Source organism: Leptonotus elevatus, chromosome 13, assembly GCF_054856555.1.
Source record: "Leptonotus elevatus isolate MCC_2025b chromosome 13, RoL_Lele_1.0, whole genome shotgun sequence".
In the NCBI taxonomy this organism is placed as follows: Eukaryota; Metazoa; Chordata; class Actinopteri; order Syngnathiformes; family Syngnathidae; genus Leptonotus; species Leptonotus elevatus.
The window spans coordinates 125,793-152,903 of NC_141251.1; the positions used below are offsets into that span (position 1 = coordinate 125,793).

Sequence of the window (27,111 nt, forward strand, 5' to 3'; positions counted from 1 at the left end):
CATGCAAACGCTACAATTACCGCACAGCATTGCCTAAGGCATTCATTTAGTTCTTTGCCCCCCCCCCCATTTGACCAAAATTGATTCATATGAATTACGTCTTAACTATAAAAAATTCCAAGGATGACAGCGAAAAACGTGTTTGTTCCAAATAAACTTTTATTAAAACAAGTTGCACAAGACAAGCAGAGGGAGACAAATTAACATAGTTGTACGTGACCAAGTGTGCCAGCGCGAGTCCATTGCTTGCCCGTCTCCAAAGAGGAAAAGCGCCAGGACCAATCGAGTCCAGTCAAATCTAACCAGCAGCACGAGCAAGGGACTCACTCGGGTTTAATAGAAAAACAAAAATCAGGCGTACGTTACCTTCCTAATGTTCAGCCAGGAAAATTAATGAGAAAAACAAGCCTTTGTAATCTTGGAATGACAAACGTATGTGTAATTTTTCTTTTTACATGGAGGAAACTGATTTCGGCCTCTGTAGGTACTGGACCATTCCCTGTATAACAAAAAAAAAACATGTTATGCAAGTCTTTATTGGAATCACGGATCACAGAATGTTCAAGAACAAACCAAAATCTGGTATTGATACATTGGCAAGATGTAAAACCTTCCAACAAAGACTCCCTCGCCTCATCTCCTACTCGAGGTTCAAATCAGCGACAAGTCCGGGAGAGTGGAGATTGTCAATGGTTAATGTTGACGTCCCGTCATCTTGAGGAGTCCCAGAGCAGCCATCTGCCGACTCTGAGCGCTTCTGGTCAACATTTTCTGGGAACTCTGAAAGCTTCTGGTCTGCGCCTCCTGCAGACTCGGAGGCCATGTGCTCAGCAACTCCTGCGGACTCTGAGAGATTCCAGTGAGCATCTCCTGCGGACTCTGAGACCTTGTGCTCAGCATCCCCTGCGGACTCTGAGAGCATGTGGTCAGCATCCCCTGCGGACTCTGAGAGACTCCAGTGAGCATCTCCTGTAGACTCTGAGGGCTTGTGCTCAGCATCTTCTTGAGTTGGCTCGAGATGATACAGCCTGGTCTGAGATCTGGTTTGGGATCGGGTTTGGCGGACGGGGACATAGGACGAGGGAGGAGTTCTCTTTTTAGCAGTTTTTCCTCGTGGTTTACGACCAGGAGTGGATTCGGGTTTGGTCGATGCAGGCGTTTCTTGGAGTGGTTCTGGAAAGCCCCTGAGAGGGTTTTCATCATCTGGTTTGGGTTCACAAGCTTTGACCTCCTGCCGAGTTTGCTCTTCATGTAGAATGTCGACAGAACTGTTGACCAGAGCTCCCTCGGGCGCTCCCTCTGGGATGCTCTGTAAAGACCAAACCGATTCAATCTGGAGCTCTGATTCGGGCTGTGGTGGGGGACTGTAGGAGTTTTGCGTTAGGGCAGGATGTGGCTGCGAAGATGCATTTAAAGAATGGGCTGCAGGGGCTGCTACTGGTACTGGTTGACTTACACCTAGTCCTTTGAGGGTCTCACTTATGTCTGCTGTACTTGACTTTGTTATAGGCAAGGGTCCTGTCTTGTCCTTAGTGCTGTAGAAGATACCAAATAAATCCTGGGCTTTAGCCGCAGCCAGGTTACTTTTTGGTTTGTCAGACCTCTGACCTCCATCCACCATGCTGAAGAGTGGCGGAGGTTTAACAAACACCGTGTGAGTCTGCTCACTCTCTGGAACACCGGGAGCGGCCACATCCGGCTCCATGTCCACCATTTCTATTTCATCGACTGACTGGACAGGTCGTGATACTTCGGGAGCCGGGTTAACCTCGAGCCTCAATGGCGGTGGAGCGGTCGGGTTAACCTCAAGCCTGGACGGCGGTGGCGCAGCCGGGTTGTCCTCGGGTCTTGACGGCGGTGGGGCGGGACTCGACGCCGATGTAAACACAGGTGGAGTTGCTTGCATAATTGACGAGGTAGGACTTGACACAGATAAAGACGATGTGGCGCCCGAAGGGGTAGAATGGAACGTAAGTGGAGCTGGTCTAAGTACGGTCACAGTAGGACTTGACACAGGTGGGGCTGGTCTAACAACTTCCAGGGTCGGACTGGGCACAGGTAAAGATGATCTGGGGCCCGATGGAGCAGGATCAAATCTAGGTGGAGCTGTTCTTACAAATGCAAGGGAAGGTCTTGACACTGGTAATGCGGACAATGCAGACAGATGTTGAACAGATTGAGACACGGGTTGGCCAGGACTGTTCATGGGGTTCGGGGGATCCTGCTTCGTTTCTGGCAGTCTCTTGAGAGGAGGAAAAATGGGTCCGTCTTCTGTAGGTGACGGTAGTCTACCTGAGCCCTGAGGGGGCACGAAAGGGACGGCGTCGAGAGCTGCAGGTGTCCCCACGCTGTACTTTCTGCTCAGCGCTTCGGCAGGGACCGCAAAGTTGGTCTGCATCTGTGAACGGTTGGCGGACACCCACGGCGCAGGTGAGCTGCTCGTACCTACTAACTTCTGAGCAATCTCTTTGGCGAAGGCCATGGACTTTGCAAAGGAGTCGTTCAGGGGAACATTTGTCTCTTTGGCAGCTCGCTCGTCATCCTTGATGAACTCGGCCGCCGCTTTCTGGGCATCTTTCGCCAGCTGATTCTCCCGCTTCTTCCAGGTGAACTTCCCGAAGGCCGGTGCCAGTTTTGCGGCGTCCGGGTTCTGTTTGAGAAGTTTGGCTCTCATGGCCGGACTTGGCCCACAGATGATTTTGGGCAGGTCGTAGGGCTTGACCACACCTTCCAATTGCTTCAAGACACCTTGCGTGTTCTTCTCTTTGCTTTTCTCTTTGTCTTCTCGTTCGCGCTCATGTTTGTCTAATTTGTGCCGGTCGTCATACCGCGGCCGGCGCTCGTACGGATCCTCTTCCTGTCTGTGACGGCGATAATGACGTCCTTCTTGGCTGGGTTTGTGTCGCTCTTCCTCGTCTCTCCTCCAATTTGGCCGCTCCTCTTGCTCTACGCTCCAATGGTACTTGTCGCTCTTCTTCTTGGATTTCAACTTGTCGTCATCCTCTTCTTTCCTGACATAACAAGGCGGCGTCTTTGTGTTTTTAAGCTCCTCTTCTGTCTTCAACACTTTTGGTCTCTCTTCCTCCTTAACAACTTTTGACGAGGTATCCTCTGTGCCAAACTCCTTTTCACCTTTTCTCTCCTTTTTGCCTTTGGTTTTGTCACCCTTGTCTTCTTCATGTTTACGCTTTTTCCCCGTCAGGTTGGAGGCCAGCCCGGCTTGGCGGTCCAGATTCCTTCTCTGCTCGTACATTGGATTCTTGTACATTTTTTTCTGGACAAGACAGAGAGGGAGAGAGAAATGGTTTATACGTCTACGAGCGCTCACTGAGTCTGTGCAATGCTGTGATGAATTCAATGCACAGTTCGTGCGCGCTGCACGGACAGGAATTATGACAAAGAGAAAGACGAAAGTCGACTATCAAAAGTGGAATCTGCCGCTTTAGACCGTGTGGTGGCAGAGGGCGACGCACGTGGCAAGGCGCTTCTATGTTTTAAGCAATTCATTCCCTGGCTAATCCCCGCCATTACCGCAAGTTGCCACAGGAGGCGACGGGTGTTCAATCAATACCTTGTAGTTGTCATTGTGGCAGTGAGTGGTCACATGCTCTTCTGCACAGATTGCGTCTCCAAAGAACTTTTCGCACAGCAGACAGAAAAATCCTCGCACAGGAAGTAAGAACTCTGAACCTGCAAGACACGCCACACTTTTTAAATCCGCAAAAAGGCACTCGCTGGCGTTCATGGCAGCTTTCAACCTGCCGGCAGTATTTAGGTTCATTTTACAGACAAAGACCTTTCACCAAGAAAGTAGAGAATGAACGCAAGGTTCCAGTCTCCTCACGGTCAGTACGCTTAGATGCGGACTGGGCTAACCTGGAAGCACAAGATGGCTCCAACAGGCAAGTGACCAATCCCCAGAAGACAAAAGGACAGACTTGCACTACCTTTGGCCGGTTTCATTTGCTTCTCTTCCGTCTCCGCTTTCTTCGCCGTTTGGGTCGGCAGCGAGGCCCACGGACGCTCGTAGGGGTCCAGAGTCTGGTAGGGACCGGGAGACAACATCAGCAAACGCGTCATAACTGGCAAAACAAACACGTTTGTTTACGAGACAGAAAGACGCAAAGTGCCGTCGCTGCTAGCAAACTGGAAAATGAAATTGAGCATTAGCAACATCCTGACAATTGAAGCGAATGAACGACATCTGAGCTATTAACCACCATCTGACCGAGTTTACAGAGTCATGACAAGGGACCGGCCGAGCGGACGACATTTCCACATCGCCAAAGACGCTAGCTTTCCTGACCGAGCTTTAGTCGGCAAAGTATCAAGAGGAGAAGAAAGAAAACCAAACCATGACAAACCTTCCGGTGGGTTTTGCTGTGCAAGTGATTAAAAAAATCAAACATGGAGCCCGAGGTGAGGTTACAGTCTTGGCACCAATGGTTTCCAGCGTCGTAGTACTCAAAGGGCTCAGGGGGCGGAGTCGAGGGGACGAGTGCCGGCGGCTTGGGTTCTGAGATGCTCCGCTAAGAAATAAAGATTGAGTCGAGTTAATGTGAGCATCGATGAGAGCGCAATAAGTTTGACTCAAAAATTCATTTGCTTACCTGCGCAAACGTTTTTCTTCTTTTTCCAAAATGAAACAAATACTAGGTGTCCTCATTCAACATAACAGTGAAGTGGCACAGTTCAAAACCATCGGAAGAACGCTGACTGGCAGCGGCACTACGAGACGGGACGATACTAGGGATGCACCGAAATGGAAATGCTTGGCCGAAAGCGAAAATGAAAAACGCTTGGCCGAGAACCGAAACGCCGGGAAAGAAATGATGCCAATTCTTACTATCATTGCATTTATTATAACTAATTAAAATGATAATATTATTATAAAATATTTCCTTAGCACTGGCATTTACCCAAGCACAATTGAAATTGAAATGTGTCCGCAGACATGTTGGCTAATGTTACATGAAACACCAAACGAGGCTTGAGCATTTTCCGGCGCTGCGATTGCACCTTATAGTCAATGAAGTTCGCGTAGGCGGGGACGGATGCGTGCGGCGGGACAAGGCGGGGACGGATGCGTGCGGCGGGACAAGGCGGGGACGGATGCGCGCGGCGGGACAAGGCGCGGCGCGCTTAAAATCGGCACATTCACTTATTCACCAACGTTTAAAAAGAAATCAATACATTTGTTGGCACCAGCTCATCGGCCTCGGGAACGGACTGCAAAGTCGCACAGCGTCCTGTACAGGTCTGCCGCCACCCGGAGGTAGCGGGAAGTATTTCCGTGTTTAAAACTGTTGATAGCAATAGTGCTAGCATTAGCTAAAGTATTTAGCACGGCCACCAAGATGCCGGTGAAAAAGTGGAAGCGTTGGAGGGCCTCAAATTGAGGAACCAAAAAAAAAGGGAAGGCGCTGCGGGAGAAGGAGCGGCTCACCTGTACTGCAGTACACGGCAGTTCTGTTTTTTTTCCGACCCTTTTAAATGTTGTACACCACCAAGCACCGCCTCTCTCCTCTCCGCTGCTGCGACCGACCGGTGAAAAGCCAGCGAGAAGAAAAGGCGGACACTCGCCGCCGCGTTCGCTGTTGAATTCAAACAGACGCTTGCTTGCAGCGTTTTTTTGCTTGCGTCACCGCAACCTATTTCGGCCGTTTTCTTTGGGCTTTCAGTTCATTTCTGCCGAATGCCGGCCCCAAATTTTCAGTGGCCGAATATTCGGTGCATCACTAGACAATACCACGTTCAAACACTACGGCAACAGTGGCGTGCTAACGCCGACGGAGAGGACGTCGGCTCGTTTGTTGACAGCTCTTGCCTTACCTGAGCAGCAGTTGGACACTTCAGGATGTATTTGGACCGAAACACATTCTTACCCAAGAAGATGCTTTTATCTGAACTAACAACAAAAACCACGCAGTCTACCCGTGACTGTTGCTGGTCCGACATTGGCAAACTTGCAGACTTTTTTGTTTGCTGGCAAATGTACTCATTTGTTCTGCTGACCCTCCATTCAGACGAGGCCTCCTGATTTCAGGAAGTCCCAACCCGGGGTCAGCGGGCCAGACGCCATTGGCGGAGGCTCAGAGGGAATCTGGCGGAGTTCTCCCGTTACCGGGAACGACCTCCCGCTAAACGTTTGGCTAACTCTTTTTTCTCTCTCTGCCTGGTTTGAGTGTTTTGCGTTTATTAAGTGTCTCTTGATTTGATGTGAAATTTGATATGCAGCTACAGTCGTTTTTCAACTTGACTTGTGTGCAATCATTTTTTGTTGCTTTGTTTGTACCTTGAGGGTCACGTCGTCGTCGTCGCCGTCGCCGCCGCCGCCGCCATCTTTTTGGCACTCCAGGCTGCGCTCGGCAGACGACCTACTTTTGCCGGGCCTGGCGGTGGCCTGGTCTTCCTGCGGCGCACAGGAGGTAAGGCGGGGGCGGTCGAAGGGTCCGAGCCCCAGGATGAGCGCCACCTTGTCGATCTCGCTGCGGTTCTTCTCGGCCGCCTCGTGTTCCTTGCGCAGGTTGGAGATCTGCGTCATGATGTCCTCCTGCAGGAGGCTGATCTCCTGCAGGAGCGGGTCTTTGTGACCGTCTTTCTCGCGCCGTTTCTTCCTCAGCAGCTGGCCTGATGGCACACAAAAACAAGGCCGGCGCGGCCGAGTCAGCCCGGGTCAGGCCGAGTCAGCCCGGGTCAGGCCGAGTCAGCCCGGGTCGGGCCGAGTCAGCCCGGGTCAGGCCGAGTCAGCCCGGGTCAGGCCGAGTCAGCCCGGGTCAGGCATGCCGCCTCCGTCAGCGTGGACGGGGCGGGGCTGCCGCCGGCGAGTATCTTTAGGATGGATGACCCCATTGCAGAATGAGAAATTCTAGACAAGTTCCGAATGTCCGCTCTACACCAGATCCAGCCTTTTTTCTTTTTTAAATCGGTTCTAATTCTGACACAAGCATCTTTTAACAAAATTGAATTGGACTCCTGTTCTACAACAACATTGCACTTGAAGTAGTACAAAAGATTGGATGTGATAAGAGAAGAAACGAAAGCGTGGAAAGCGGACTCCTCGCTGGACACTTTTGCAAGAAATACTTCCTGTGGCGTCAGCTGCTGCCATTTTTAATGACGGTGTGAGTTTCGTGCCGAAGGAAACAAACTACCGTCTCTCGGTGCGCCATTTTGAATGGACTTCCGCCGCCCAAGAGCGATGTTGCTCACGAACGTTACAGCAAATAAACAAATTGGATTTGCTTTTGAAGCGGGCCGAGCGGCCTTTCCAGAAACAATTGGTTCCTTTATGCTTGGCCTCGACATTGCATCGGCAAGTGATGAAGGGGACGAGCAGACGGGTTCGTGAGTGCGGACATGAAAAAACAACAATACAGATAATAATTGTTTATTTCAACAAACTATGGCGGTGTTTTCCGTTGATTTTGCAATTGTCAAATATATAAAAGGAAAGGAGTTTACAATTTCATTTCTGTCCCTTTTGCTTTGAACGTGTATTTCTTGGTTTGGTTTCATTGGCGAGCCAAAAAAGAAGACGTTTTATTACTATTTGTATTCATGTTTTTTTAACCTTATTTCTTGCGTGTGAAATTCCAAATGTCTATTAATAATTGCTATCCACAGTTTTAAACAAGTAAACATTTCCACTAACTCCAGGTGAATACAGATCTGTACAGGACGGCGTGTGTGACTTTGCAGTCCGTTCCCAAAGCCGATTGGCCGGTGCGGAGAAATGGATTCATTTTCAAACGTTGGTGAATGTGCCGATATTAAGTGCGCCGCACCGTGTCCCGCAACAAATAGCCTACAAATGCGTCATCTGCACCGGCGGGCACGGATGCGTGCCCGCCGGTGCCCGCCGGTGCCAAGTACTGTACATGGACTATAAAGTGCAATTGCACCGCCAGAAGATGCTGCGTTGCTCGCCCCGCGTTTGGTGTTTCATGTACCGTTCGCCAACATGTCGCTGATGTCTGTGGTGTGGACGCGTTTCAATTGATATATTTATATATTTTACAATATGAGCATTTTAATTAATTATAATAAATGCAATGATAATAAAAAATTGGCATCATTTTCGGTTTTCGGCCAAGCATTTCTCATTTTCGGTTTTGGCCCCAAAAATGTATTCCGGTGCACCCCCTTTGCTAAAGGTGCAATCCAGCCACCTTTCCTAAGTAGACATTGATAGAATTGGGGCGATGCCACGGACTTCCATAAGTCACACGCCTACGCTGTTTCCGGTTACTGTTGCGACAAATAGAGCGCGTCCCAATACTCGCACTTTCACCCTTGTGCCCCTTAATTGCGCGTTCCCGTTGATGGGTGCGAGTGTGTCGGGTCCCTGAGTTCTCCAAAGTCTTTGTGCTTCTACTGCTGCCATGCGTGCACTACCTTGTTGCTTCCGGAGCCGCTCCAGTTCCTTCATGAGGTACTCCTTCTTCTTCATGCGCTGCTCTCGCTCCTGCCTGAGGTTCTCCCGCTCCTCCAGAACCTGAACACGTCGTCACCAGGTTAAAGGTCACCAGGTTAAGGTCACCAGCAAGGCTCTTGCCACCACTAGAGGACGAACCACCACCGACCTTCTGCTTCTGGCTTTCGTTGTTCTCCTGCTCCGACACCGGACTGGAGGCTCGTCCCGTCCCGGCGACCCAAGAAGACTTGACGGCACCTGAACAACAAGCCAAGGTCACCAGGGGCCAAGCTTGGCCCCGGATGAAATCCCGCTTCCCCCTACAATAATCCAAGTCCTCGTTTCACGGGGCCATCGTCGCAGCTCGCCAAAGCAAATTGTGTGCATGACTTCATGCTGAAAGAGCAAAATTGTCTTTCCTTTGAAAAATGTTGCATGCATTTTTTCTTACCTAATCCCTCTTTCACAATAAATGGAAGAATATTTGTTCTTCAACTATTTTTGCTGGCATCATTTGTTGAGTGATGCGATCATACGTTTGTTTGGGTTGACAGTCACAAGTACGTGACAAAAATCTGTTTGCAGAATGAAAAGCAAGTGACTGTGACCTTTCTCATGACCTTTGCTCTTTGCCTTTGTCCCAATCCAATGGATGGCGAGAAACAGAAACCGACTGACCTTTGACCTGAGTCTCCGGCGACGGCAGCAGCGGCGATGACGGCAGCAGCGGCGATGACGGCAGCGGCGATGGCGGCAGCGGCGACGGCGGCAGCGGCGACGGCTGGGGGCCGTGTTGGTTGTACGGCAAAACAGGCGGGAAGTTGTTGGCGCCGGGCGTCTGCGGGGGCAGCGGCATGCTAGGGGGAGGGTACATGGGTGGCGGCCACTGCGGGTGCGCGTAGGGCAGGAAGTTCCCATACTGGCCGTAGGCTGGCGGTGGGTAGCTGGGCGCCATCATGCCGTGTGCATGCGAGGGGGGAAAGGAGGTGGGGGCGGGCGCCGCCGGCGGAGGGGCGGCGATGTCGAGCGGCGCCGTTTGCTGCGGCACCTCGGCGGGAGATACGCTGACAACGCGGCCACCGTCTTGGCTCCAGCTGTCAGCTCGTCTGCCAGCCGCATCGTGGCCATGGGTCCGTTGGTCGTCGTCGTCGGAGCTGCGGCTGCGCCTGCTGCGGCCGCCGTCCGAGCTGCCCGACGAGTAGCGCGGGCGCCGCTTGGGTGTCTTGGGGGCTTTCGGGGGCTTATTTCCATGCAGGCGCTCCTTGGTCCTGGCGGCCAATTTGCTGATGTCGGTCACGCCCAGATCCAAGCCAATGGTCTTCAACAGATTCTGGAGCTTCTGGTAGTCTTCCAGCGCCTGCTGATCATTCTCCTCTTGCGGCGCCGGCGGTCCGGGAGTGGACGCCTGCGCCTCGGTGTGCGAAACTGAGGGGGGGCGGTCCGTGCAGGCCTCGCTAGTGGTGGGAGGTGAAACAACCGGAGGGAGGGGGGCGGTGGGCAGATCTGCATAGAGAAGGTCCTCCGTTATGTCCCCGTACAGATCAAGCGTTTGGGTTTGGAGGGGCTGGGACGGAACCCTCATCTCGGGTTCCTCAGAGTCCCCATACAGGAACTTCTCCTCGTCGTCAATATCGTCCGGCGGACGCTTTGCTCCTTGGGCCGCCGCCGCCGCCGCCATCGGCTCCAGCAAATTCAGGATCTCCTTGAGTTCGGCGTTGAGATCGGCCCGCTGCGACATCTGCGGGTCGGACCGCAGCTCGCTCAGCACCGACGCCATGGCGGCCGGCTCCATCCCTCTGACGGCCCGCAGCAGCTCCTCGGCCACCTGAGACAGGCCCGAGTCCAAACTCTGAACAACACAAAGCCACGCACAAACGTCACCTCAAACGCCGGCCGGGCCACGCGCGGCTCGACTAAAACCGGCGACAGCAAGACCGAATTCCTTGTGAAAAAGCTTTTGGCCTTTCCCAAATTATTTGGCTTTTTGACTGCATGCAAACGGACTCGTTGAGATCGTGAGGATGATGAAGATGAAGATGTGGTTTCATCTGGCTTACAAAGATTGCAAGTTTGCGGCTGTGTTTCGAATGTCAACTTTTGACTGCACTTCTGTCAGCATTGAATTGCTTGACAGAATGTTGACAACATTTTCATCTTTACCATTTGTTGGTTTTGCACGTGACGGGTTTTCTTTTTTTCTCCCAAATGGATGCTTGAATTTCACTTGCACTGTCTCAAAGTCATACTTTGGTCAAATGTTGGAACAAAAGATTCATTATATTTTGATATATTAGATCAAATATTTATTATTATTTATTTATATATTAGATTCTTCTTCTTATTTAGATTGATGAGGATTATTTTATAAGCACAATATTTCACAGCATTTTCAATTCTTACCTTCGTTTGCTTTCCAATTGGTCCTTTTAGGTTGCGTTTTTTTAACGTTGGCAAAAAAAAAAGAATAATAATAATAATCATGCCATGGAATCAGCTTTTTCTCTGAAGATTATCGTGAGCAATCTTTTGTACGTTTCAATGAACTTTTTGATGATGACGTACATTTGATGTCAGAGAGTTAAAGACTTTTACTAAAAGTCGCCTTGTGTTGTGGTACTAGAACTGCTTGAATGTGTTTGCGTGTGCGAGAGTGACGGCCACCGGAAGGAGGGTGAACAAACGCACCCTGGCTGAGGGAGAGAGGTCGTAATCCGAGCGCTTCTTCAGGATGGACTTTGTGGGCAGACACAACAAGTCTTCCAGCTCCTTCCTGCGACGAGCCACGTCCAGTTCGCTGAAGGGTTCCGTGCGCCACCGCCGCCGCTCGCTGCTGCCGGAGCTGGAGCTGCTGGAGCTGCTGCGACTGCGCCTCCTGCTGCGACTCGGCGCTCTGCTGGATGTCCGCCCTCGACTCCGTCCTCTGGACCTGGACCTGGATCTGGACCTGGACCTGGACCTGGACCCGGATTTACTGCGACCACGGCTGCGATGGCGACTCTTGCTCCTCGCTCGACTCTTGCTGCGGCCGCGACTGCGGTCGGGACTTCGCTCTCTGCGGCGACACGCAGACCCACATTGACACGGCACATTCCCGCAGTAGCAACACGACAAGTGTCTGCCATCTTTGTGGAATTTCCTCAAAAACACAGAATGAGCCTTGAAATGCCTTGAAAATGGAACCATTGATGGATGATGAAAGTTGAGCTATTCTACTCGGTCTCTCGCCAATTATGTTCCATTTGTGCTGCTTCGTAGGGACGCACAAGAACTACTGGACCAACATTCGAGAGAGAAAAAAAACTGCTTCCCATATCTACAAAACTGGATTAACAACAAAAGACGCCTCTAATACACTAACATCTGTGTATGTAAACAAAAATGAATAAACATACATTTTTATAACTGGACAAATATGTATCGTGTGTCGTCGGCTTGGGCGGTATTCAAGTTTTGACAGCGTTTTACCATCTCCACATTTCACCGGGGTATACAGTAGCACTGCTGCTAATTTTAGACTCTTTTTTTTAAGACTTATCTTGCGCTGACAACAGCCAATCTGTCGAGAAGTTAATGGTCACACATCTGTTCACTGTGTGCTCCGATTGCATTTGTATTGTACTATTTTTGTGTGTGACGGAGCGCATTCGACACGCCATGACAGCCGGTCCTGAGCTGACGTGTGGAGCTGACGTGCGCATGCGCTCCTTTGACGCCGCGGAGCCCAGCTGAGAGCATTAGCACCGTAGCATGCATCGTTCCCCGCACAAACCTCTACGGTCCGACACACTTGCAAACTGTTTCTCGGTTTACGGGACTCTTTTACTGGACCCCGCTGTGGGCGCACACTCGACATCTACGCGACACACAAACAGAAGCACGCAACCTTCTCGTGCTTCCCTATTATTGAAGTGAACTTTTTAGGGTAAGTGACGCCATGTGAATGGCACGTCAATTTGGGGAAGCCCTTGAACTTTTGGCGCCGATGAGCTTATTGATGCTTTATAAAGCAATCAGTGAATGTCTTCTCTGGGCAGAAGACGAAATGAATAGGTCCAGGAAATATGTTGACAAAGTTCAAGCTACACGTCTACTCTCATTTGCGGCTGTTTTTGTTTCTTTTTCGACAGGTGCCAAAGATGCACAAAAAGTCCATCGTCAGATTTCCAAAACTCTTGCTGCGTCCTACTCAGGTTGTAGCGGCGGCTCCCAGCACACACATTGACCCTTTGACATGTTAGGGAAAATGTGTCTTTTTGGGAACAAGTGAACGATTGTGCTCGATCCTTACTCACAACAGAGATTTTTTTTGATCTCTCTCTCTCTGGCAGTGCACAAGTGGAAGCGCAATATCTGAGAAACGTGCTGCAGTGAGGGTCCGGGTTAGAACAAGCTCGCACCTGTCGTGCTGCCGCGGGGCTGCGGAGCCGGTCAGCTCGTTGCCCACCGTGATGACGAGTTTATGGTCGACCGGAAGACGATGGCGAGGAGACGATGGCGATCTCTGCAAGCAAACAAATAAATAAACAACCGTTGCTAACATGTACGCCAAGCTAGCTTGTGACTGAATGGATCTTTGAAAGAATCTCAAAGCTTCCTTTGACGCCCCAGTCCCCCCAATCAGGCAGCACATGAGGACAAAAGGGCGGAAAGTCGCGCGTGTGAGTGTTTGGATGCTCGGACCTCTCTGAGCGGAGCGTGCGGAGCATTGGAGCGGTGCTGGCCGCCTCTGTGTCCTGCCGAGGCGGGAGGGTAGTAGCTGCGGTGCGGCGGAGAGCGATGGTAGTCCGCGGGGTGCCCGCGGTGGTGGTAGCCCGAGTGGTACGGGGATCTGCCCCGGTTCCGGTCGTCGTCCCACGGTTGCGGGTACGGCCTCGACGGCGGCGGGCCGCGGCTGTCGAAAGGCGGCCGGTAATGGCCCCGCGGCGGAGGCCGACCGCGGAACATGTTGCGTCTGGAGTCAACAACGGAACGGTCGAACCGAAAGCAACAAACGGTGCCGGTTCTTGCCCGCGGCGTTACGCTGAAACTGGAGCCCACAATAACAACACAGCCGGAAGCTAAAGCTACAGCTCAAGCTAAAGGTTCGTTTGGAGGATGCGTGCGACGCTCCTTCTTCTTCGTCCGTTTCATTAGCGGTTAACCACCAGCATTCACGGGCATGAGCGCTACCTAGCGGAGCAGGGCGGGCGCGCCTCCGTTTAGAAATGGCAGCTCAATGGAACGGAACTACTCCCAACTCTGAATGTATTACTTCTCATTATTCAAGTAACAAATAGATTACAAGTTGCTGGCATCCCTCTAACGTCCACTAGGCAGCAATGTTGACGTCTCCATTGAACGGAAACGAGCCATCTCCCTTTTCTCGCTTAAAAAAATGGAAATTGACAAACGCAAAATGAGCCTTTAAATTATCTTCTAAAAGTGTTTATTTAAAGAGACGGTTCCTATGTCCAAATTCACAAGGCTGGGTCCTCCGAAGGCCGAATTTGTCGGCTGCATGACGTCACTGCCGGCGCGACTGGACATCAGGCACGGACACATTCACATGGACTGTCGGTCAATGTGCTACCCACAAGCAGCATTTACAATCCATTCATTCGTATGTAATGCGTGCTGTCGAGTCCCGCCGGGAATGACGTCATGGAGCCGACAAATTCAGCCTTCTGACCCAGCCTTGTGAATTTGGACACAAGCATAGTGTTGAAATGTTTGCCACCTAGCGGCGAACTAATAGAATACACCGAGCTCAATTGGAAGCGCGTGCATTTTGAAGCGCACGCACACTTTGCAAGCCTACCACCAATTACTACCAGCGCTTAAGTTGTCTCCTTCGGTTAGGAAGAGGATTGATGGATATTTGTTGCATAAAAGATGGCGGTCAAACAGGTTAGCCTCTTGTATGGTGAGGCGCGACCCATGCATGTAATATAATTAGCAATTACTAGACCTACCTTAGAACATAACTTTTCTTTGCCATAGTATTGAAATAGTGTGCTTTTAAAATGACCATTGAATGTAAATTAGAATACAGCGAGCTCCAGGATAACCTGCTGAGTCGACAAAAACAACGCAATTAGGGAGGCCAGTTCAGATTAGCAGCAGATCATGTATGCGTGCGCGCGCGCGTGCGTTTACAACGTGACTGATGTGGACACACACACACACAACTGTGCTAGTCCACTTTCTTTGACAGTTACAGATTTGAACAACGTAGGAACGATTTGTTGCAGGTCATGTGAGAAAACTTTACAGTTCAGTTTATCTAGCAGGATAGTAATTAAAAGATTTTTTTTTAAAGCCCAGCCAGCGACAATGTACAATTTACGAATGTTTCCGTTCCAAACGGTCACTTCAGATGTGATGTGAGACTCCGAGTAACCTCAAAAGCTCTGAGGCGTTTCAGTACCTAAGAAGTGTTTCGTTAAGCATTTGGACAGTTTTTTTGTTGACTTCTTTTAGCATAGAGCAGACGTAGGAGCCAGCCAAAGTCACAACTTCAGTTCCCAGCACATGTGAACTCCAATACCGGAAGTCTTCACGCTTGATGTAACTGAGCTTCACACCACTTGATGTCAAAAATGGAAAAGAATTGACCAAATGTATGCGAGCGTCATGTCCTTAACTTCAACTGCTGCAAACTTCTCCAAAGGTGCCCACGACTGCTTCAGGATAAAAACGCTTACCGTCCATGAATCCAAAATATTAAAATATTGCCGCCGCTGTTGTTTGACAAATACTCAGTCACGTCTCCAGTACATATAAAAATAAAAATAAATCCTACCTGATGTTGTTGGCGCCCGGCCAATCTTTGGTGGTTTGTCGCAACGGATGCACCAAGTTTGATGATGTGCCAAAATGTCCAAAAGGAAACTAGTGCAGTTGATGTGGGCTTTTCAAATAAAGATTTTCTGACTGACTCATCTGTGATCCTCATCCCGAGGAGGCGCTGGAAACGATTTTCGTTTTCACAACATTCTCTCTTCATTGTCACAGGGTGGCGGTTAAAAACGTTCAACTTCTTCTTGTTCATACAAACGTGCGTAACTACTTCGTTGGTCCAACGGGTCCGAGACTTGATGCCCAACCCTAAGAGCAGATCTGACCGACATGATTGCGCCGATGCAACACCAAATTGTGATCAACCTCCGCCAAAATCAATTTGAAGCCACACTTGGCCGCTCTTCATTTCGAACCACGTTTCTATCTGTAAAGCACTTTACTCAAACAAATGCCGTCACTGGAGAAGTTACAACAACTGTATGAGCTACTAAACAAAAGGCTGCTTTCATTTGAAAGACGGAAAAACCTTGCGCTCGCTTACCGTTTGCCAAGACGAGCCCAGTGAAGCCATCACATCAGTCAACGCGCCCGCCGCACGCTTGTTTCTTCCGCAAGCAAATGATGGCGGCGGGCGGGGCCAACTGCAACTTCGTCAGCGACATCCGCCATCTGTGTGAAAATAAAAGCCATCTGCTCTGTTTTGTCGACGCTTTTGATATTCTGTGGCTGCAGAGCTTCCGGACTGTTCCGGTGACTTGTTTTTGGAATGACTTGCGTTGCCAACGGCACGGAGGCTTATTGCTTACGCATGTGCTGAAGGGGCGTGGTGGAACCCGCCCGACCGTCGGACCGTCGGCGTTCATATTGAAATGAGCCTTAACATGCAGCTCACAAAGAGTTTCATGGAAAATCAAGAATAGATGTGAAGGGTTTTCAAATCAGGCGATAAATCATTTGGGCCCTTTTCGTGACTCAACGCAGCGCTGCCAGAAACATCAGAAAAGAAAACTTGCTCAATGTTTCAAAAAGGTTTATTAGCCATAGCGGAAGCCGAGAGTGTAGCGCTCGATTCCCCTGACTCGCTTTTGCAGGCAGCAAAAGCGGTTTGAAAATGATCCGTGCTTTTGCCTTGCGTCCCTCGTGGTCATCTCAGCACAAGACGCCAATCGCAACAAAAGCACAAACAGCGGCAGCAGCGGTCAAAGCAGATTTATTAAAAATGACAAAAAAAGATGAGACAAGCAAATGAGCTCAGGCAAAATGATGACACAGGCGGCGTTATTGCAAGGCGGCACTGACGTCCTCAGCCCATTTCTGCAGCAAGTCGCGCAGGTTCCCATTGAACACGTCGATTCCTTTGTGCGACAAATGGACGCCGTCGGGTTGGTAGAGGCCCGTGTTGGCCCCGCAGCGGATGTTGTCGTGGGTCAGAGAGACGCCACCCACCTCGGAGACAATGTTGTGGATACGCCGGTTGACCGTGCTTCGGACCAGGTCCACTTCGTGGGCGTCGGCCGAGTGGCGCCAGACTCGGCGAGGGAGGATGTGGGACCACACCAGGACGCAATGCGGGAAGGCGGCCCTCATGGAAGTCACGTCCCTTCTGACGGACGCTAGCAGGTCGCTGGGCGTTTCCGTGTTCAGGTCGTTGCCGCCCAGGTGCATGATAATGACATGAGGTTGGGGCCAGGCGGCTTGGAGCTGGTGGAGCAGGGGCAGCAGCTGGGGCCAGATCATGCCCTGGACCCCCTTCCACCTGAGGGTCACCTTGTGGGGATCCATGCCCAGCTGCGCACCTACCTCCGCAGACTTGGCCCGCGACTCGGCCCAGTGCACCAGCGAATGGCCGCAAATCCAAACGTTGCGGGCCCCCATGCCGACGGGCTTTCCTGCGGACATGAAGGCAAACTGAAACAAACTGGGTGACGCTCCAAAGCCAACCGCTTGGCAAACCAACTCAACTTTTAGCAGACATCCAAGGTTAGCTAACTAGCGAGCGCGGCTCCTCGTGTGTCAACTCAAAGATTGAAAAATGAATAGAATTGCTCACTTACCTTTGCCGATTGGACTCATTTAGCAGCAAATGAGCAAAGCGCTCCAACAATGGCACCAGTGATTCCCAACCACTGTGCCATGAGACATCAACAGGTGTGAAATCATTCCATTTCACTTCATTCAGCCATCTATGCCAGTCATGTATAGTGACAAGCAAAAGAAAACAAAAACAAAAAAAGTCTTCCATCCGCCTGTTGCCAGAATAACAACGGGCCCCGACTTCACACTCAGTAAGTCAGCTTGGGACTGAAGAAACACTACTTGACTTGTATACTTTTTGGGCCGCATATTTGCCCAGCAGGTGCGTGAGGACTGACTTCTCATCTGTTCTGTGTGTCTTGCATTTATTTGACTTGATAATGAAGTTGAAGTTGACTTGAAATGGGATGAAAACATCTGCGGGGACATTTCCTTCCGTGGCTGCCGCAGTAACCTTGAAAAAGTAACTACAGTAACTCAGTTACATTTCTGATAGCTTAAAAGTTACTCCATTAGATGAGAAGATACTTTATTGGTTACATTCAACAGATGCCACCAACGCCACTTAGCATAAAATGAACAAGCGCTCTGGTGTGTCAAAAGAGGACGTCCTGTCGTCAGCCGCTGATTGTGCAAGTTGGAACGATGACAGAGTTGTGTCAGAATAGGAGGTTCGTGGAAATGGCCTTGTGGGATTTTTCAAGATTGGATTTGTAAATGATGGTGGTCACCCACAAACAAGAAAGGACTGCTTTGGGGCTCCCTGCAACATCTCATCCTGTGGGGTCCAAATGTTGACGAGCAAAATTCTTGCAACTCGTCGGAGGGATCTGCTGAATGAAGTGCAGAGAGCTGCGACTACGTTTACATGCAGTCATTATTCGGGTTACGGTCCGAATTACAGTTTGTGAAACAATGGAGGTAACACGTTTGCATGCGTGGCCGATCGAGTTACTCTACTTTACATGTCATTTGTGCTCGATTGGAATATCCCGCTGGGACCGCGATGCGCGGACAACGTCACTCCGTAAATAACGTCATATGACATCGCACGGCGCAGTCGCTTCCTGGTCTTCTTCTTCTTTTAAATTACTAGTGGATCACATTTCCACCCCCTCTCAATATTGGCAAAAGAAGAACGGATGGAAACGGGCATAAGTCCCATGTCGGTTTTGTGCATCTACAGTCAATTTGCTTAAAAAATTCTAAACAATTGGATGGAAACCTGACTAATGATCCCAAACACAGCGCTCGACCCGAAGGGCCAAGCAACGAGTGGCTCCGGAACGAGTCCTGCAGCGGCCGAGCTGCCCTACCCTCCTCGAGCCCAGAGAAATCCGTCTTGCCCCAAAACATCACTTCTGCAGTGGGCGCAAATCTGCAAATCAAAACACCTACACTCAACCTTTGACCTCCAACAAAGGTTACATTACAAAGTAGTGAGTTGAACTTTTCTCACTGACCAAATATGGATTTTCCACCATCATCCACAAACCAATACACGCCTCTGTCATCATTTCAAGTGGGAGTTGATAGACTAAACAATTGCAAGTGCATTTTTTTTACAGTGACGCTTAATTATTTCATTCAAAAATAAATGAAGACAACCTTTTTTGACTTAACATAAGTCATTATTTTGATTTAAAAACGGAGTCTTTATGGATGTCACTTAACACATTGAGAGGTAACGAACGCACGACATGAATCTTTACTCAAAAGTTCGTCATCAGCATCAATGGCCGACAGTCATTTTCCTACTGTAAAATGTCTGTCTCGGCTCAAGAAAGGTTGGGAAACACTGGTTCAGACAATGTTATTCTTCATTAGCATTAGCTTCCTCAGCCTCTCCAAATGTCTTACTCGCAGGCGTCGGCTAATGACGGAAATGAAAGTTCTTGTGCCATATTGTCGGAAGATGGCGGATTTCCCTTAAACGACGGACACAAAAAACAGACGGCAAAGTAGCACATAATCGTAGCTACCTAGCAAGAAGATGCTACTAGCTGTGTACTTCCAAGGGGAGGTGCTAACTTGTCATAGCAAGCTTTGTGTAAAACATTTTCCGACATGTCTAGCTACTGTAGCTAGCTTGGCTCCGGAGTCCGCATCCCTAAAGCAATAACTTTTGTTTATAAACTAAACATGATGTTCCATGCTCTACATTCGATGGCATGCCACCACACAGATGTCACATTTCAGCTTAGTGGAGAAGCGCTTGGAGGAATTGGCTCAACGCGCTACAGACACGACGTTGCATAGTTTAGCTGACAAACACGCGCTGTAAAAGTTGAAACGTTGTCAGAATAACAAAGATGTTGACTTTACTTACCCTGACTCTGAACTGAGACTTACCACAGACGAAATACAAAACAGCCTTTGACAAATAACTACAGTTAGCGCCTCGTCTCAACGTGCTTCGCGGGCAGTCCAAAATGATGTCTTGATGTGGGAAGGTTTTCCTCATGAGTGAAAGCTTTCGTGAACATGGCTTATATCTGATCAAACTCCACTTTTTGAATAGTCAAACTTCACAATTACAGGCGCTCAAGAGCTAACCTCTTTGCGCTTGATTCGACCACAATAAAATACAATTTAAAAAAAGTCAAATCTGAAATCACATTCTTGCTGAACTAGCTGAGATGCTTAACGGCTGGGCCAAGCACATTCCTTCAGTCTTGAAACAACGACTGAACGTGTACAAAAGTAGCAGTAAGTCAACGATACCTGAGATGAAAACATTTCGCACATTTTAACATGTCGAGCTCCCTAAGTCACTTCAAGCCATGTCTTTGAAAGCTGTTTTGTAGCACGCCAGTAGCGCTACATCATTCAACATAACACACACACACACACACAAAGGAGTTTAGCATCAAGACACTCGCTGGTCAAAGTTCTTGCACGTGAAGTGAAGATCCAGCAGAATACGAAGAGTTGACAAAAACAATGTTCAATTCACCTGGAAAGTAGGATTCGCTTCAGCAATGAGAGACAGGTCTAGCTAGCTAGCTAGCTAGCTAGCCACCTGGACGACAGCTTAAGCTATGATTTGATGTTGTAAACATCTGCTGTCAAGTGGACCTCTAGCAATACTTAGGGAGGGAACAAGCGCTGCTCACAGTCGGCGGCGGCGGAGATTTAAAGCAAGATGCTAGTAAACGCGTGTGTAGACAAACAAGTTACTTTGCAGAGACGCTTGCACTTAGCTTCTTTTCTTGACAGCTGTCTTACAAAACTACCATTTGCTAGCGTACGTACGCTACGAGGGAGGAAAACCTGAGGCAACCTTGTCTGGTCTCCTGCTAACGTCGAATGGAGGCGGTGGGACTCTTCCTGGCCGTTGAAGACATTTTAGCTTGAATCCAAAAGGCTTCTTCGTGTTGACATCTCAGGTGGGCGTGTCCCCTCGTAGTGCTCACATGGAGGTTGTTTCAGTTTGTACTTTATTTACCTCAATATATATATATAGATAGATGGATAGATAGATACATATATATATATATATATATATATATATATTTTTTTTTTTTTTTAAAGGTTGTTGCTGCCTGTTGTGGTTAGAGAACGAGCATTTTGCACAACGGCCTTGTGGCAAAAGCAGCGGTGAGTTCCTCATTTCTTTTTTCTTTGGCTGCGTTCAGACTGCAGGCATATCTGACTCCAATCCGATTTATCGGGCCGACTGTCCAGACTGTTTTTAGCAAGTGTCCAAATCCGATCTGGCCCTGTTCAGACTGAGCCACATTATTGACCCATCTGACAGGTTTCTGTAGCAACGACGTCGAACGGAGGCGGAGCCCAGCGCGTATACTGTTTGACATCATGTGACGCTGTTTACCGCTCTGCACTTCCCGTTCCTCGCAAGCGCGTTAAGCGCTTTTCTTTTCTTTTCTTTCCTTTTTTAACGTCCATTTGTCTATGGCTACGGCTGGACACTAATTTGCTATTACCGGTTGCGCATGTGAAGAAGTGACGGGGTAGCGAGATCGGCTTCAGCGCAAGTAACGTAAAATGTCACTGTATTTCCTGTTGAGCATGAGCGGAGTCGCCGCGCAGCGAAGCGATTGGATATTGATAGCGCGGGCGCATCCGTGGAGTGACGTCACGGACAGTCAAATCCGTTTTGAGTGTTTCAAACTGATCAGACTTTGACGAATCCTGTCCAAATCGGATATGAAACTACCTTGCGCACGTGGTTTCAATCCGTTCCGCAAAAATCGGATTTCATGTGCTTTCAATCTGGATGGGCTCAAAATGGGATTTGGGCAGGCAGTCTGAACAAGGCCTTTGCGCTTCCAACAATGTTCTGACAAGGGAAGAAGCATTTTAGATGAAAGGAGAAACATCTTCAAGAAGCAACAATGTGCATCCATTCAACGTTTGCAGATTAGCAAACATGACATGACTCCATCAGGTTAGCTAAGCTTGTTCCTCCACGGTGGAAGCATAGTCATGAAACCTACTCAAAGTTGTACGGACAGAGTTCCTTAGCACCGCGATGGATACCAGAGCTTGTTCGCAAGAGAGGAGCACGGATGAGGACACACGGACGACGTTTTGAGTCTCACAATGGGACGCGTCATCAATGCAAAGAAAATTCTTTGATACCTGGGGCAATCATGGCGCCATTCCCTTGCTTCTTGTGGCCTTGCATCTCCTTGGACTGCTGTTCTCGCGACTCCGCCATCTTCTGGTTGTACAACTCCAGCTGCAACGCAACAAAAGGCGCATAAACAAGCTAGAGAAGCTCTGGTGGGCAAACGGCGCTGCAGACGCTACCATTTCCTTCTGCCTGCTCTTCATGTCGCCGAGTAGCTCCGGTGAGCCGGCGGGACCGGAGGTCAAAGGCGACATCGACGGTAAACTGAACTGGACCGATTTGAGTGTTTTTGCCGCTGGCGTCGCAGCCATAGACTTGACGCTCTCAATGACCTTCAGGCATTTGGCCACTGTTGTGGAGATGCTGGACTGCTCCTCGCTGGCAGTCGCTGATGGCGGCGTTCCTTGGCCGGCGCTTGCAGGCGGAGCGGGGCCGGAAGGGCCAAGGGCCGCAGCTACAGGCAGCTGGGCATCAATGGTGGGCACCATGAAAGCAGGCTGCCCGGGAGGACGTCGGGGAGGCGGCCCAGGAGGCGGCCCTGGGGGCAGACGGCCTGCAGCAGCAGAAGCAGCTTTGGGGGCAATCTCCACGGGCCAGTTGACTGGAGGGGACGGATGCCGGTAGTGCGCAGGTGGGGGCCCAGGAGGCGGTCTGGGTGTCGATGACGTACTTCCTATGGTCTTTGTAAGATCTTGCAGTTCTTGAGCCTTTTTTAGCGTCTCCAACTCTTGTTGATCGAGGAATTCTTCATACTCTGAGACGGCCTTCCTTTTGCTGGGTGGCTCCGAACTGGACGATCTGGTGCGGGAGGGGAAAGCCATGGCGTCTGCCTCCAGCAACGGGGCCCCATGTCCGCGGGGCTGTTGCCACGGTGTCAAAGACCCCTCTCTCTCAGTGGACGAGGACTTGGACTTTGATGCGGCGCTGGCCAGCTGCGTCACGTCTCCCGACGACAGCTTCAGGCCAATCGTGCGCAACAAAGTCTGGATCTGGCTGTAGGGGGCGCTCGTGCTCACGGCCACCTCAGCTGTTCTCTCAGCTGAAGGGGACTTCTTCTCACGCTCCAAAGTGGCGCAGCCGCCGGGCGCCTCGCGAGCCAGACCCAGAATCCGAGAGAAGCCTTTGCCATCCTCAAGCGCCCGCTCATGTGGCAGAAGTTCGTCCCCGACAGGAAGCGCTTCTGTTGGCATTTCAGGAATCGCCTTCTTTTGAAGCATATCAAGAAAGCGATCGAGTGGGGGCTTTGGGGCCGGGGGTGGCGTTGTGTTTGCGCGGCTCGGCGAGGGGCTTCTGGCCAGCGGGTGTGCGGGAGAAGATGGTCCGAAGGTCGTTTGCAAAGACGAAGAGTCGGAAGCTGCCGGCGGCGGCGCACAAGCTTCTGGATCCTGGCTCTTGGTGTACTGGCTGCGATGAGGACGATCCGAATATGCCGGGTCATAGTACGGATCGTCATACGGTTCGTCGTAAACGTCGTAGCGGTCGGTGTAACGCTGGCCGGAGCCGTAAGGGCTTTCATACGGAACTTTACCAAACGGACGATTGCCGTAAGGTGGCTCAGCGTACGGATGGTTGGCAAAAGCGCTAGCGTAGCTATCGGCATAGCGCTCGCGAAAGCGCGGGTACGGCCTGTCGTAATACGGCTCGTCATAGGGCGGAGGAAGATGGTGGGGGTACTCCGGGTCCTCTGCTCGTTTCTTCAAAATGGAGCGGACCGGTCTAAACTCGGTCAAAGGTTTAGCTATGCGACCGTGATCGTAGTCGATGCACGTTCGCTGTCCGGGCTCCGGACCTTGCGGATCCATCAGCGACTTCTTGAAGGCAATCATCTCATTCAGCTCCTCCAGTTCTCGCTTCTTCCGTGCCAGCTCGTCATCCACCGGTCCGGCACGAGACTTGGGAGGAGGGCTGCGCTCCCTCCTCCTCTTGTGCTCTTGTTCTCGCTCTCCGCTGACTTTGCTCCTTCTCGGTCGAGATCGTTCTCTGCTCGCGCTCCTGCTCCGACTACCACTTCTTGTACGTCTGCGCGACCTTTCCCGACTCGCGCTTCGTCTATGCCGGCTGCTTTTGTGCTTGCGCTCCAGACTTGTGCTGCGTCTCCTTTTGATTTCTCGTCCAAATTTGTCTTTGGGCGGGCTGCGGCTGCGACTCCTGCTGTAGCCACGACGCTGGCTGCTCGTCAACTTGTCCTGAGCTCGCAATTGTTTCACCACCGTCTTCAGCCTGTGAGTGTTGGTCTCCTCCTTCCTTTATGGCAAGAGGAAATTGTTGCAATAGTTGTTAACTATTCCATCAGAACCTTAAAGGAATGGACTTACTCAGAGTCTTCTGAAGCTTTGGTCAGCTTGATGGTCATCTGAGGAGGAAGAAGGAAGCCTTAACAGCACGAAGGTTGGCCATTTAAGGAGCAAGGTGACAATGCTTCTAAAATCCCTCATCAAATGCAGTGACAAATCAAACCATCGACTGCTTACCTACATCTTGACCTATCCTACTGCCCACACGGCTTTTCTCACCAATAATCTTCCATCTGTGGTCGTTAACGCAAGTTTTCACCGCAAGTGTTGGCGTTTGACACTAATTCCGAAGATGTCTTGGAATTTTGGCCTGCCCGAAAAATTGCTGCTTATTTTGAACTAAAACTTGTCAAGCGATTAGAGAAGGGCGTTGGCCTCCTCGAGTAGGAGACCAAATGAAAGAATTGAGGAGAATGTTGAGAAATAATCCAGTTATACCATTTGCATCTAATCTGCAGGTGTTATTTGAAAAGATTTTCTTCGCAAAAAAATATTCCCTCAGAATTTGGTGTTTGGTGGCGTGCCTTGGCATTTATCCGAGGTCAAATATGTGCCTTGGCTCAATGGAGGTCGGAAAACATTTTTGGTAGACCAACAAGTCAAAATGTGCAGCGGTTGACAAGTCTGAGGGGGCTCACCTTCCCTTTGGCGGCGGCGATGGCGCCCAGTTTTCTGGCAGGCAGGAAAACATTATCAGCGCAATGTTTGATCCTGATGGCCTGATGGCCGCCCGCCGCTTCGTCGTGCTAGATCAAGAAGCCCACGTGAGTAAAGACAAAAAGGCACGACTGGCACCAAGCGGACTCGGACTTACCGGGACCACGCTGAACTCCACTTTCTCGTTCAGCTGCAGTTTCTTTTTGCCGATGACTTCTGACAAGTAGAAGAAGAGTTGCGGGTTCTGCGCGCACTTGATCAGGCCGCTGTCCTCGGAGAACTCGATGACGATTCCCTGCAAACGCAAATTGGGGCTGTCACAAACAAATCTCTTTGCAAATGATAATGCATACTATCTATTATTCCGGGAATTCCTCCACCCAACATATTGGTTATCGGAAAAGTGGGACGTGCATCCGGCAGTCCGCAGCAACAAACGTCAAACATTGGTTCCGGGCATTGCAAATATGCTTTTAAAATTAGTTAATCGTTTCGCGACCTGTATTTTTGCGTTGACAAATGTTGGTGGTCCGCACAACCGAAGTCATTCGTTGATGGGATAACGAGAACTAAAGGGATTGACAATCTCATCAACAAATGAATGACGAAATGACAAATGAAATCCCGTCAGAAGAAGGAATTGTACCCGGAAAGATATTGTCACGTTCCGTGGCGTGCACAGAGAGAGATTTAGTCATTTGATTTGTGAGGATTATTTTGATTTCAAAATGTGATGAGATGTCGTTTGTATGTCACAGGAAAAAGCATTACAATCTGCCATTTGTTTTCACCGTATAAAAGAAGCATTTGCATTGTGTTGCATTGGGGACATATCAGAAATGCCCGGATGTTCGCAAATGTCAAAAGAAGTTTTTAAATAAACATTACACACACATAATAATAATTAATAATAATCCACAGCTAGTTTTAATAACAGATTATTAGGGCAACATAACTTGTAGCATAGAAGTAACTTACAGTTATGGTTTGTACTAAAATAATAGCTAATAATTTAGCTAATAATAGCTTCATGCCTGCTGATTTAGTACAAACTACTTAAAAAAAAAGATTTTTCAATACAATTAACCTTAAGGAGCAAATCAATATTAAAATTAGATTTAATGAGAATCACATGCGATTAATCATGCGGCTTTTATAAAAGATTGTGTCAACATTGACCTGTCATCAGTAAAGTGTGAACTTTCCAAAGGGCACTTTTTTTGAGAGCGGGCAGAGGGGCAAAGGTGTGAGCACCACTAGGGGTCTACCTGTGCAGGCCAGAACTCCAATGACAATTCGGAACGGTTACCGTCGGCCGCAACAACCGCGGCAAGACAACAATGCGCTAACCGCTAGCGCCGGTGTGTGACAAATAGATGCCTTGTCCTTATCTGTATGCACGCTGAAGGAAAACATCCACAAAATGATTTAGTCGACTACAATTGGAGGAAAAATGAAATGCAATCCACCGGCTGCATTTTTTCCCCTTTTTCCTTCTTCAAAGGCTGCATTTTGACTAAAGCTTGAATTCATTTTCGTCCCAAAAAACGACACAAAAACCTCCTTTTGTGGTGAAAACGAAGAGCGCTTGGGACGTCTTACGTGTCGCCGTTGTTCCGTGGACTCTTCAAAGGAGGCGGGAAGGATTTCCACAAAAGTGGCTCGTTCCTCTTTGCTCTCCTGATCGGTGGCCACGTTGAAGCGCACCTGCAAACGCACGGTGACAAATCTTTTCCATTGCTGCGAACGTGACGGCTTCACGGATGCCCACCACGCCGTCTTCACATTTGCAAGTAGGGCGCGAGCGCCCGCCCACTCGCTCACCTTGTCGCCAGTCAACATGGTGGCGCCGGTGAGCAGGTCAGCGTGGCCGAAAGGAAGCTGCTTCTGCCGACCCTCGATGGTCATCACCAGACGTCCCGCCTCCTCGGGGCTCGCGCCTCCCACTTGAATGTCTTCTGTCTTCTGTCCCTCCATGTCCACTTCCTGTTTGATGTCCACTTCCACTTCCTCCTTGATCTCCAGGACACTCACCTGTGGGACATGTCACCAGCAAAATTCAATCTCCTCCCCCCCACAAAAATCTTATTACACTTTTGCACTTTTGTTTATGAAAAGCAACAAGAAAATGATTCAAAGCAAGTTTGGGTCTCCTTCGAGCAAACAAGCTTTGAAATAGGGCTGCACGATATTGGAAAAACATGCGATATGCGATATGAGTGTGGAATATCGCGATAGCGATATTATTGCGATATTTAACATGTCGCTAAAGAAATATTTTCATTATCTAATTCAATAAATAAGCTCTAAATGTGGAATATGACCAGACTATG

General features: G+C 49.7%; 2 protein-coding genes across 5 annotated transcripts in view; both read right to left on the reverse strand.

Annotated features, from left to right (window-relative positions):
* Positions 1-141: 141 nt before the first annotated feature.
* On the reverse strand, positions 142-21,932 carry znf318 (zinc finger protein 318). Of its 3 annotated transcripts, none has more exons than XM_086092912.1 (12): positions 21,836-21,932; positions 15,738-15,865; positions 12,814-12,917; positions 11,102-11,468; positions 9,095-10,265; positions 8,586-8,674; positions 8,398-8,497; positions 6,296-6,630; positions 4,365-4,529; positions 3,948-4,041; positions 3,572-3,690; positions 142-3,274 (listed from the first exon to the last, which is right to left on the reverse strand). In XM_086092912.1, the coding sequence occupies exons 2-12, from the start codon at positions 15,765-15,767 to the stop codon at positions 641-643; spliced, it is 5,208 nt and encodes a 1,735-aa protein (XP_085949038.1). In that variant the 5' UTR covers positions 15,768-15,865; positions 21,836-21,932; the 3' UTR covers positions 142-640. The 3 variants fall into 3 exon arrangements, with proteins under 3 accessions (XP_085949038.1, XP_085949037.1, XP_085949036.1); XM_086092911.1 differs by lacking the exons at positions 15,738-15,865; positions 21,836-21,932 and adding an exon at positions 13,097-13,758 and having other exon boundaries at positions 142-499; positions 611-3,274; XM_086092910.1 differs by lacking the exons at positions 15,738-15,865; positions 21,836-21,932 and adding an exon at positions 13,097-13,757.
* Positions 16,391-27,111, reverse strand: part of LOC147163333 (uncharacterized) — a 17,619-nt gene continuing 6,898 nt past the window's right edge. The window contains exons 15-23 of one of the 2 annotated variants that reach the window (XM_086092909.1): positions 26,603-26,812; positions 26,381-26,485; positions 24,936-25,073; positions 24,760-24,867; positions 24,143-24,180; positions 22,007-24,071; positions 21,836-21,935; positions 16,643-17,085; positions 16,391-16,551 (exon numbers count right to left, since the gene is read on the reverse strand). In XM_086092909.1, coding sequence (XP_085949035.1) covers positions 16,396-16,551; positions 16,643-17,085; positions 21,836-21,935; positions 22,007-24,071; positions 24,143-24,180; positions 24,760-24,867; positions 24,936-25,073; positions 26,381-26,485; positions 26,603-26,812 — 3,363 coding nt within the window. In that variant the 3' untranslated portion in view covers positions 16,391-16,395. Of the gene's footprint in view, positions 17,086-21,835; positions 21,936-22,006; positions 24,072-24,142; positions 24,181-24,759; positions 24,868-24,935; positions 25,074-26,380; positions 26,486-26,602; positions 26,813-27,111 lie in introns of both variants that reach the window. The other variant, XM_086092908.1, reaches the window with a different exon arrangement.